This window comes from Salmo salar, chromosome ssa12 (assembly GCF_905237065.1).
Source record: "Salmo salar chromosome ssa12, Ssal_v3.1, whole genome shotgun sequence".
Classification (NCBI taxonomy): domain Eukaryota; kingdom Metazoa; phylum Chordata; class Actinopteri; order Salmoniformes; family Salmonidae; genus Salmo; species Salmo salar.
The window spans coordinates 51330933-51343462 of record NC_059453.1 but is presented as its reverse complement, the minus strand read 5'-3'; the positions used below and the strand labels follow the sequence as shown (position 1 = coordinate 51343462).

The 12530-nt window shown below is 43.5% G+C and overlaps 1 protein-coding gene across 1 annotated transcript in view; it reads left to right on the top strand.

Moving 5' to 3' along the window:
* Positions 1 to 6422: 6422 nt before the first annotated feature.
* Positions 6423 to 12530, top strand: part of LOC106565190 (rho-related BTB domain-containing protein 3) — a 33605-nt gene continuing 27497 nt past the window's right edge. Inside the window, exons 1-5 of the mRNA XM_014132042.2 lie at positions 6423 to 7048; positions 7560 to 7788; positions 9045 to 9237; positions 10893 to 11050; positions 11283 to 11391. Of these exons, the coding sequence (XP_013987517.1) occupies positions 7047 to 7048; positions 7560 to 7788; positions 9045 to 9237; positions 10893 to 11050; positions 11283 to 11391 (691 nt within the window). The 5' untranslated portion in view covers positions 6423 to 7046. The remainder of the gene's footprint in view (positions 7049 to 7559; positions 7789 to 9044; positions 9238 to 10892; positions 11051 to 11282; positions 11392 to 12530) is intronic.

The window sequence follows — 12530 nt, the reverse complement described above, 5'->3', positions numbered from 1 at the left end:
GGGACGGGGAAGAAACTGAGGAAGTGAAAGATACAGGGGAGGCAATCTATGACATCATGGAGTCCAGGTGAGTCCGGGAAAGCGCTAGCACGCTTAACGGTGGTGACAGATGTGTGTAATGATGAGCAGCCTGGCGGCCTTTGAGCGCCAGAGAGCGGGAGCGGGAGTGGACGTGACAACCACAGATCGAACAATTAGCCAGATATTTCACCGAATGTATAAATGTGAAGTATCCGGTTGCCATTTCCACTCACTACCAAATATGGTGATTGATGAGCGGAATCCCAGTGGCTGGCGGTGGGAGAAGATGGAGCGAGATGGATTTTGGCCGACATTCTGAACATTTTCTCATCGATGAAACATTTGATCTCAATACAGTTGTCTGTTTCCAAAACTAGAGTCTAGAACACACAGAGTGGACTGCGTTTTGTAGACTTTCCCCTATGCCAAAGTTTCCTTGCTTTTTCTGCCCACTATGATTCATTTGCTCCAATTGGAAATGACATTCAATGGTCTATCTTGGTTTAGTTGTAAAAATATTTGACTCTCCTCCAGCTTGTCTTGTGTTGTGAAACGCTCCCTATGCTCTCCGTCCAGTACCGGAACGAGATTGCATGAAGATGACCTACAGCGTAATGAAATACGGCTTAATGAAATAAATCAAGATGTAAACGGGACATTAGTCAAAGAAAACTTGAGCAGATTTTTGTTTAGACCTAGGCCTATGCAATGATGTGTGAATTAATGTTTAGCAACGGGATGGGCCTACCAAGAGTCTAAGAACAGTATTGCAATAATAACATTCTAGCTTATTTATTTCCAATAAATTCACAATTCAAATTTTCAGGGGAAAGGGGAATGAGAACAATAGTAAAAGCATGGCAGAATGTCTTATTAGCAGGCCTTCCTGCAACCACAGGCCCAACCATTGCATGAGCGGCCTGCCAGGGGCGCGGCACTGTTCAATGGACGCGGTGCTGAATTGGCGAGCTTTAACTGTAGTTCGCCCTAATCTTGGCACTGTGCAGGTGCTGAATGTTTCTGCACCGGATTTCCACAGGCTAGTAAGTGCTGTCACAGGCTTCTTATTTAAATTTGCCAAAATACGCTCTTTATTTAAGCATGTAGTAGGCTATCTAATTTCAAACCCAAATAAATGTAATTTAGGTCACCAGGCCTCGATATATAGGATACAGTTGTAGTCAGAAGTTTACATATACCTTAGCCAAATACATTTAAACTCAGTTTTTCACAATTCCTGACATTTAATCCTAGTACAAATCCCCTGTCTTAGGTCAGTTGGGATCACCACTTTATTTTAAGAATGTGAAATGTCAGAATAATAGTAGAGAGAATGATTTATTTCAGGTTTTAATTTCTTTCATCAAATTCCCAGTGGGTCAGAAGTTTACATACACTCAATTAGTATTTGGTAGCATTGCCTTTAAATTGTTTAACTTGGGGTCAAACGATTCGGGTTGCCTTCCACAAGCTTCCCACAATAAGTTGGGTGAATTTTGGCCCATTCCTCCTAACAGAGTTTGTAGGCCTCCTTGCTCGCACATGCTTTTTCAGTTCTGCCCACACATTTTCTATAAGATTGAGGTTAGGGCTTTGTGATGGCCATTCCAATACCTTGACTTTGTTGTCCTTAAGCCATTTTGCCACAACTTTGGAAGTATGCTTGGGGTCATTGTCCATTTGGTAGACCCATTTCGACCAAGCTTTAACTTCCTGACTGATGTCTTGAGATGTTGCTTCAATATATCCACATAATTTTCCTTCCTCATGATGCCATCTATTTTGTGAAGTGCACCAGTCCCTCCTGCAGCAAAGCACCCCCACAACATGATGTTGCCACCCCGTGCTTCACGGTTGGGATGGTGTTTTTCGGCTAGCAAGCCTTCCCCTTTTTCCTCCAAACATAACGATGGTCATTATGGCCAAACAGTTCTGCAAAGCCAGACACTAAAATAGAACTTGGTTCTAGATGGGTGAGGCGGGTCTTGCAGCGCTTCAAGCATCACAAATAGTCACAAATCCAGAAGCTGATTAAACAGCATGTTCATTACACAGGTGCACCTTGTGCTGGGGACAATAAAAGGCCACTGTAAAATGTGCAGTGTTGTCACACAACACAATGCTACACAAGTTTTGAGGGAGCGTGCAATTGGCATGCTGACTGCAGGAATGTCCACCAGAGCTGTTACCAGATAACCGAATGTTCATTTCTCTACCATAAGCCACCTCCAACGTCGTTTTACAGAATTTGGCAGACCATCCAGCCGGCCTCACATCCGCAGACCATGTGTAACCACGCCAGCCCAGGACTTCCATTTCCAGCTTCTTCACCTGCGGGATCGTCTGAGACCAGCCACTCGGACAGCTGATGAAACTGAAGAATATTTCTGTCTGTAATAAAGCCCTTTTGTGGGGAAATTCTCTGATTGGTTGGGCCTGACTCCCCAGTGGTTGGGCCTGGCTCCCAAGTGAGTGGGCCTATGCCCTTCCAGGCCCACCCATGGCTGCGCTCCTGCCCAGTCATGTGAAATCCATAGATTAGGGCCTAATGAATTTATTTAAATTGACTGATTTCCTTATATGAACTGTAACTCAGTAAAATCGTTGAAATTGTTGCATGTTGCGTTTCTATTTTTGTTCAGTATAGAATAGTGCAGTGCGATTTCAAATTCAAAATGCAAACTAAAGAGATCAGTAAAATAATCTTAGTGTCCCCTTTGTCCCTTTGAATAGCAACATATTATGAGCCACTTTCTCACCACAAAGGAGCATAATTATCAGTCGGGTTGAGAGTGATAGGCTTAGCTGTGCTCAATCGCCCATGGAATAGCAGAAGTCAGGTTACCTGCAGTAACCTCTGATGCACGCTGATAGAGCCTCTATCCCCTTATGTGATGCATTGTATTGCATCAAGACAAGACAAAGCCCAAGGTAACACGAATAAGAAAGATGAACACGAAATAACTAAGAAATGGAATATTAAAATATGGTAATGCTATTAACAAACATTGGAGTGCACAATCAAACAATGCTGAATTAGCAAAAAAAAAAAATATTTTTAGGGGTCATGCCATGAAAAGCTAGTCTAGTAGGCTCTTATGCCTTGATCCCACAGATAGCATTATTGCACAAAATAGTATGCAGCATCATCTGAATATGTGTGTAACAGAAGTTCAACATTCACCTTCTGCTACCATTTCTGTCGAGCCGGCTACGCATACAGTTTGACGCATATGTTTGATAAATACAAGGTAGGCACCACACAGAATGCACTGCAACTGAATCTGCAACAGAATGCTGCAAGACAAACATAGCGTTCCATTGGAAATGAATGTACTTCTGGTATACCAAAATGCAACAGCACTGTCAGTGTGACCGAGTCATTACATGCTGACCACAACGCTCGCGTTACAAAATAAATGTACACATACATGTTATTCAATCATTGCATCCAAACTGCTTGCGCGTGCCAATGAGCGTCTGCAAAGCCAGACACTAAAATAGAACTTGGTTCTATTTGTGATGCTTGACGCGCTGCAAGACCCGCCTCACCCATCTCCTCATTGATTTTTAGGAGCATATACCCACGTGGGTGATGCAATAAGGCCCGAGGTGGTGTGGTATATGGCCAATTTACCACGGCTAAGGGGTGTTCTTAAGCATGATGCAACGCGGAGTGCCTGGACACAGCCCTTAGCCATGGTATATTGGCCATATATCACAAATCCCATAGGTGCCTTATTGCTAATATAAATGGGTTACCAACGTAATTAGAGCAGTAAAAATAAATGTTTTGTCATACCCGTGGTATACTGTCTGATATAACACAGCTGTCAGCCAATCAGCATTCAGGGCTCGATCCACCCAATTTATAATGAAAGATGAACTGATGTCCACACTTCAGTCCAGTTTGTGGTGGTAATGCACTTTAAAGTTGGTTGCCAACCACCATATAAAGTCCAAAGAAGAAGAAGATGACTGAAGGAAGAGAGATTACTAGAAATTTACTCGGTTTGCCCTTTTATCTGTGGATTAATTGTCAGAGTAGAGGACCTTGTGCATTCAGGTAAAATAACAACCCAATGTTTATATCCCAGGACAAATTAACTAGCAACAGCAAGCTAGCTAGCAAAATTTCCATGAATATTTAATGCTTTTCGACCTGTCCCCAAATTAATATAGTTCGTTCAGAGTTTGTTTGATATTTGAACCTACGTGTCCTGATCACGTCTGGTGTGGATGGACAAAATCAACATGAGCATGATGGCGCACACGGAGCATGCGCGCACCCGGTCTAGTCAGCATGTTAGGCTACACACACAAAAAAAATGGTTCTAGTGCCAAATTAGGGTTATTTGGCTTGTAACCATAGCAGATACCTTTTTGGTGCTATATTGAACTCTTTTTTTGAAGGTTCTATAAAGAACCATGCTCATGAGGTTCTAAATGGAACATTTATCATTTATGGTGCTATAAAGAACCCTTTCCTAAGGTTCTACAAAGAACGGTTCTATATAGCATCAAAAACGGCTCCGCTATTGTTCCAAACTTTCTTGGTTCTTGTTAATGGTTATATAAAGAACTTTTCTCAATCTAAAAAGTTAAAAAACCTTTTGAAGAACCATACATGTTTTTTTTCTTCTGGTTAGCTATATTATAGTGTTAAAATTCCATAGGCGTTAATATTGTGTTAATTGACAAGTTGAATCATGTATGCTGGCTGGCGGTACCTGAGGAGAGAATTGAGAACCACTGATTTAATCAACAGTTCTCAAGTGACACAATGCCTTACATGAGTATTTCATCAGACAACATTACTGGCCATATGATATTTAACATATAATGAAATAACACAACGGATTAGATAAACTACAATGTCACTCTCACTCACGGTTGCACAAAAAGAGCTCTGTGCAAACCAAGCCCCAAAATATTAGAATGTGCCGCCGCACCTACATTTTAATTGTCACTAAAAGATGGAACCGTCTTTTTTTAATGTATATTTTTGGTTCAAAGACAAGGACAACGTTGCTAAGCATTTGAGTGCAAAGTTTGCAACTCTTTCTTCTGAAGACATGAATATAAAATATAAAACATAATTTACTATGTCAGTCATAGTGAAGGTCTTTGACTCCTCTGCATCAGTAGGGTTGGAACCATAGCCGCGGGAAGTAGGGGTGCTGAGGGTGCTGCAGCACCCCGGAAAACATACAAAAATACAAAAAATATATATTAAAACATCGCTGCACCCCAAAACTACTTCCCGCGGCTATGGTTGGAACCATGGTCTTCTATACACTGAACTAAAGCAAACGCATCACCCAATCCAAAACACGTTACACTTCACCCCCCTTTGACCTCTTCTTCTTCGCAGATATACATATAAGTCAGAACACCACTGTGACTGCGGACTCAGACTGTGTTAGCCCACTGAGCTAAAGGGCAGCCGGTAGCCTAGCAGTTAGAGTGTTGGGCCTGTAACCAAAAGGTCGCTGGTTTGAATACCAGAGCCAGCAAGGTGAAAAGTCTGTCGATGTGCCCTTCAGCAAGGCACTCATTTGCCCCAGGGGATCTGTACTACTATGGGTGACCCTGTAAAACAGCACATGCACCTATCTGGTGTATGTGACAATAACAAATCGGTTTTTTTGTATAGGCATTAGCTCTGAGAGTCAACGCAAGTCTTCAGGTCTCACTCAGGCAAGGTTATTATCTGAGCGTGGTTCACCGAACAACCTCTATTACAGTTAGACCTCTTGTCTTGAGGTCCATCCCTCACAGTGAACAACCCCCTTAGGTCCTAGAGACTCTACTTATACTGCACATAACTCATTAGAATCGACTACAGTATCACACTGCATCAACCCTAACACCAATTATTCCACCCGACTCAAGCTTAATCAGCATAACAGCCCACTTCAACACCTCTTCATTATCATGTCATTATCATTGTATAGGGCAGCCTGTCTTGGTGTGCATATGGTGTCTTGGTGTATAGGCCCTATTAGCAATCATGTCATAAACTTAAAGTATTGCAAGTCAATTCCATACATTGGGAGAGTAAATTAGCCTTATTCGTTATACATGATCCTGAGAGACACAATGTTGGAGCGGTCAAATAGCCTACAGTGAGAATAGAGCAGTGTTCGCGACGTTGTCGATGTTCCATGTTTTAAAGATTATCCCGCCTAATTAAATGTTATTGGAATGTATTTGTGTTCACAGCTACTGAATAATGCTAATCTAAGACAATGTTGGAAAACTCCATCCCTTGCATGAATTAATAATGGGAGCTGGAATAATGAGAATAAATAAGATTAGGTTAACCAACGGGCGAGATTTTTTTTTTTTTTTTTTACAGTCTGGAGAAAACACAGTGGGTGTGTGGGGAGGTTCGCCTAATGAGGCAAGGACATAACAATGCAATTTGTGCTGCGCGTCATTTGTGGATGTAGATATGGGCTGCTGTTGGCGTGCGTGCGCGCGTGTATTGTTTGCTGCTGAGTCAGGCGCGTCCACTCTCCATCAGCACGGTCTGTTGCTCTATCCCAGTCTCTCTCGCTCGCTCCGTACATTACCTCCCCACTTTTCTCTACCCAGTGGACTTTGTTTTATACAGCGACGTCAATTTTCATTGGATTAAACGGTGGCATGAGTGCCAGGAAGGTGCTGGTTTCTCCGCGTCGTTTATTTTTGTAAAAATTTTTTGCCATTGACAACTTGTTTATTTTTTTTAGCGCAGTGGTAGTCCACGGCGCCGGCTGGATCCAACCAGTAGTGTTTACATTCCTTTACATTACCGTAAACTGTAAGAGGTTTTGCTTTATGCATGAACAACGAGAAGGAAATACACGGGATTGTGAAACTCTCCTACCGCGGTTGCGGGGAGCGAGTCACCGATATGAGGGATTAACGTCCCCATACTCGGGACTCATTGCGGAAAAGCCTCTCACTGCGGACCCATGTGAAAACGCACGGTGGGAGAACGTGTTCAAGGCATTGACCAGCAGAAACCCGTGGTGACCATGTAAGTTGCTGTCTGCACCTCATGAATTGATGCAAAAGACAGGGTTGCCTACTTTCCTCCCGCGTTTCTACTGTGTGCTTGTACCACGCATGTTTTGCCAATAATGGGCTATGAATAGGATAATTGCATAATAATAATTAAATTCTCAATTGTTTTTTTTATCTAAACAAATCCGACAGAGCAACGCCTGTCGGTGTCATTCGCTCAATGACACAACCTGATGCAGTGTCTCCGTGATAGACATGTATAATAAGAGGAAAAGGCTCTTAATTCCCTCCTTGCTGCATCTCTCACAGGCGCAGTATTAGAGACACGTTCACCCCCGACTTCCCCCTAATTCCCTCCTTTGCTGCATCCCACACTGCATTTGAGAGACACATCACATTCACCCTATCTACCCCCATAGTGTACCAGGCAGCACACCCTATCTGTCAGCCCATCTCTGCTTGTCTGGTTCCTAATGGGTCTGACCCTGACTGTGTCCCCCCCATCTGGTGTGCTTTGCTTACAGGTCCATTCATATTGTTGCGCTGGGCAGTGAGTGCCCCGGGGGAGTGGGGCCAGGAGAAGAGGCCATGGGTCAGGGCCAGCTCCAGGGGGGCCTGCTGTGGAGTTATTTGGGCCACGGCGCCATAGCCGGAGGGCCTGAGGAGAGCAGCCTGTCTAACCCGGCCTTCATGGAGTACACGTCCCACGTTTTTGGAGACGTCACTGTGGTGGTGCAGGACTGCCCTAGCTGGGTAAGTGTGTGTGTGTGTGTTTTGGCTCTGGAGATGTTGGAGTGGGTGATTTCTTTTTTATATTATTTCAAAATGTTTCTCGCTGCATTGTTGGGAAGGGCCCTAAAGTAAGCATTTCACTGTTAGTCTCCTTTCCTGAGCTTTGTCTTCACTCAACGGTGGCTAATCTTTTCCCTTTCAGAATAGATTTCATTAGTGGAGACAGATGTAGGTTATCGGGGGCCAAGCCAGTCCAATAAGCAGGCAGGGGGAAAAAATGCATTTGTATGGTCAGAAGAATATTGTCATTATAAAGGAGTGAGTGAGTCACTCTGCCAGCCACTGTTTGTGTTTGTTTACATGGCTTCCTTGAGTGTGAGGAGCGCTCTTGAGGTGCACACGCGTTTTGAATTTCGAATCTGTTTTCAGCAAGGGCAGTGGAACAAATCTAACCACTTCTTCTCAGGTCTGATGGAGACTGATTACAAGTCGCAATTAACAGTTATTTTTAAGGGGGGGGTGTGGCTTAAACTGGATCTGGGAAACGGGCCCTATAATGTTGACGCATTCAAGATGTGTGTGTGTGTGTAAGGGCTGTCTTCAGGAAAGGACCAAAATGCAGCAGAGTTAGTATTCATCCTTCAATTTAATTGGAAAGAACACTATACAAAACAAAAACACGGAAACTGACAGCCAATAGTCCTGTCAGGTGCAACCACACTAAACAAGAAACAATTACCCACAAACCCCAGTGACAAACAACTCCTACATATGTGACTCCCAATCAGGAACAACGATTCCCAGCTGTTCCTGATCAGGAGTCACAAGACACACACCAGACTGCCACGTCCTGACCCCCAAACTACTACACCAGCTCCATCTGCTGGTCAGGACGTGACAGTGTGTGACAGACAGTGCAAATCCACAAACGTTATCTTGTAAGATTTTGGTTTGATGTTGATCTGATTTATTGTATACTAAAAACACCAGCCCTTTGTGTCACACTTAAACAGCCTTGGTTATCAGTGCAAACTTGTAGTGCAGATATTTAGGTGTCTCGGGCATGACAGTACGTGGCCTTCAGACTGCAGGACTGCATTGGACAAAGGCAAAGCAGCTAGCAAAGTACTGCTCTGTGTCAGCTGTCATGGGCAGCCTAGCAGTTTGGAGAAAAATATATCCGTGTCCTGTAAAATGTTTGAGTCCTCGACTGTAATGTGATTTGTGGATTCAAATTAAGTATTTAAAACGTGTGTATGTACTCTGTGTGTGGACAGGATCTGTTGGACAGTGACTGGGCCAGTGTGCGGAGCGTTCTAGAACAGGCTGATATCCTGGTCATCAAGTACTCGATCAACGACAAGCTGGCCTTTCAGCAGGTGCGCAATGGATATGCCCCTAGACTCCGCCCCCTGCTACGTCACTGGGGCGTGCCCGTCATTTTGGTTGCTGTGGGCGCCCGCCTAAACGGTGAGATCCCATTGGTCTATCCTTGACCACAACACCATTTTGTCCTGTTGGGACGTGTTGTGTCTTCTTGTGCTGTATTACCATGGACTTACCACATGCCAGGTCATCATCTTAAATAAAATACAAATCTTAATGGACCTGCCTGGTTAAATAAGGATGATATTTTGTATCATGAGTCAAGTGGTGAAGTTTTGCTTGGCAGTCTTACATTCCGTTGCAGTCAGTGGTTGCCTCATAGCACTTAGAGTATAGAAATACTGACAATGATTGTTTATGTGGCCTCTCCCACCATTCATAAAAGGTTATGGCATCCAACCATGTTTATGACATCTGATATAACTCTGTTTTTACGATACAATAAACCCAAACTAATATCATCCAAAAATCACAGAATTTGGAGTCTTTTGAAATAGTCTTAATTAATTGAGCTTTACATTTGCACATTTTACAAATATGGCTTACCAAACGATTGCTACGTTACATACTCTAGGAGCAGGGAAAATTGCTGAAGGAGTGGATTTGTCTTTTCCCTGTCCTCTCAGTTAAGAGCATGATGCTCCTCTTATGATTCAATCTCAAACAGGCCCCAGGATTTTGGCTCTGAGTAATGTCTTTGTGGCTAAAACAACAAACAAAACAAGCATCATTTGGTGCAAGAAAGAAGTAGGCAAAGTCCAAAGCCTGACACACACACACACACACACACACACACACACACACACACACACACACACACACACACACACACACACACACACACACACACACACACACAAAAGTAGAACCACAGTACATTTTGAGTGGTACAATGTGACATGTAGCATTGCCCAGGTTGGTGGTATTAAACTAGCAAAGTATTAACCATCAAGCCCACTTTAATGTCTATATGCGTGACCATAAGTCCTTTTCATTTCAGCGGTGTAAACAAATCCAGGACATTCGTGATGGGTTACTTTTTAGCTCAGTGAGATGCTTTTAGATCTTGCCAGAGCTTCATTGCAAGATGATAATAGTATTTGATAACTCTTTGGTGGTGAGAGAGGGGCCTTGTGGGATAGTGGTGGACCTGACACTATGTTTTTGTGTCGTTTTGTCACTGCTTTATTGTCTATGCTAAAACTATCCCCTAATGAATGTGGAGAATGACAGCTGTGTTTCCTGTTGCCTTGGTTTAGGAGACCACCTAGGGCAGAATCATTGCAGGACACGTCACATACTGTACACACACACACACCACAGACAGTGTCTGGCTTTCAATCTATGCCTGTAGTTTTATTAGCAGAGTGATTTATCCCTTGCATTTGGCACTGAGCAGACCGCCCCACTCTTTCTCTCTCTCCCTCTGGCTCCTTCTCTGCTTTTATGCTGTTTCTGTACCTCTTTACTCCTCCCTCCATTTCCCTGTAATTTTCTCTTCATATTCTCGCACTCTGACTGTCTCTCTGCATATAGGCTACAGTATGCGCATGCACGGTGTGCCTCTGTGCATGCATTGTAAATCTGTCTGAATTTCTCTATGTGGTTATATCTTTGATGGATAAAAGAAAATCTTGATATGTTCTGTGGGTAATACCTATTTTTTGCGGGTGTGCGTTTAGAGGAGGTAAATGTTGTCCTGTCTCACTCACCTCTTCCCTTTTCCCCTCACTGTCTAGATGAGGGGCCCCCCTGCACGTGCCCCCTGTGTGCATCAGACTGGAGCAGCTGTGTCCCCCATAGTGAGGGCCTGCAGCTCTCTAGGGACCTGGGGGCCACTTACCTGGAGCTGCCCTCCCTGAACCATGTCTTTGTGGGTCGCTACTTTGGCAGCGTGGTGAGTGTCGGCATCAGCCAGTTATTAACTGATTATATTGTTTGATGGTGTGATTTATGATTGGTGTGTTCTATGTTATCAATCATCATCAATGATGCAGATGGCAAAGTATTATGTTATTGGCCATTGTGCTAGTGAAGATAAGAATGGGGACTGGCTGCTATGTGATTAAAATGTGTTATTGGTGTGTGGGGGTTTATTCTAACAAGCGTGTGTTTGTGTATGTATTCAGCTGGAGTACTTCATGATTCAGTGTTTGAAACAGAAGGCCAAAGAGAGGCCGGAGAAGAGGCGGGGCAACAAGCTGAATGAGCCCCACCCCCCTCATCTGGAACAGCCAGGTGAGAGACTGGCAATGCAAGATGAGAAGCCGCTTTAAATAATTTATATGTGTCTTTGTATGGTATCAACTTTACTTGTGGTGTTCCTCAGGGTTCAATTGTCAACCCTTTCTTGTTCTCTCTGCACATGCTGCTGTTGTTGTTAACATGCTACTAGATATTATTGTTAAGTTAAATTATATTTAACATTTTTAAATCAGCCAACTGTATGTGACTCTTTAATAACCAACCAAATTCACAGTTTAAATTTTAACTAAATCGATAGCAGACACAGATTAGTGGAATAGTGTTAAGATTTCTTCGACAATTGCTCCAATATAGTAGATTCATTACTTTTGGGGATTTATTATTGCATGGATCCAAAGTCTGTGAGATCTGAGATGAGAACGCCAGGGCTATTTTGGGTTTATGGGCTTAATTTTGAACTATGAAAAGAGAGTAATTGCACACATCCAAACATGCCACAGGAGCTGACGAATAAAGCAATGAAAATGAATACAGACTCACCGTTTGCTGCTCCTAAAGAACAGTTAGTGAAGCTTAGTGATAGTACTACAATACTCAAGTGACGAAGATCATATCATGTTGGTTGAAACATTGTTGAAACGTTGTCACTTCAATAGAAGATCACATTTTGGTGTAGCAAACAGTGGACCACTTTCTTCCTTTACTAAATATAGACTTTCATTGCTTTATCAAAGTTTCGAATCATCTGTTAGTCAGCCCTTCACACTATAGTGTTCATTATTTTATTCTTTATTCCTGTAAATGTGTTATTACAAATTTTACACCTATCTGTGTTCATGGACACAGAAATAGAACACACGGTTAAGCCAGCCGTGACCGGGAGTCCCATAGGGTGGCGCACAATTGACCCAGCGTCGTCCAGGTTAGGGGAGGGTTTGGCCGGGGGGCTTTACTTGGCTCATCGCACTCTAGCGACTCCTTGTGACGGGCCGGGCGCCTGCAGGCTGACTTCGGTCGCCAGTTGAACGATGTTTCCTTCAACACATTGGTGCAGCTGGCTTCCGGTTTAAGCGAGTGGGTGTTAAGAGATGCGGCTTGGTGGGTCGTGCTTCGGAGGACGCATGACTCGACCTTCGCCTCTCCTGAGCCCGTTGGGGAGTTGCAGCGATGAA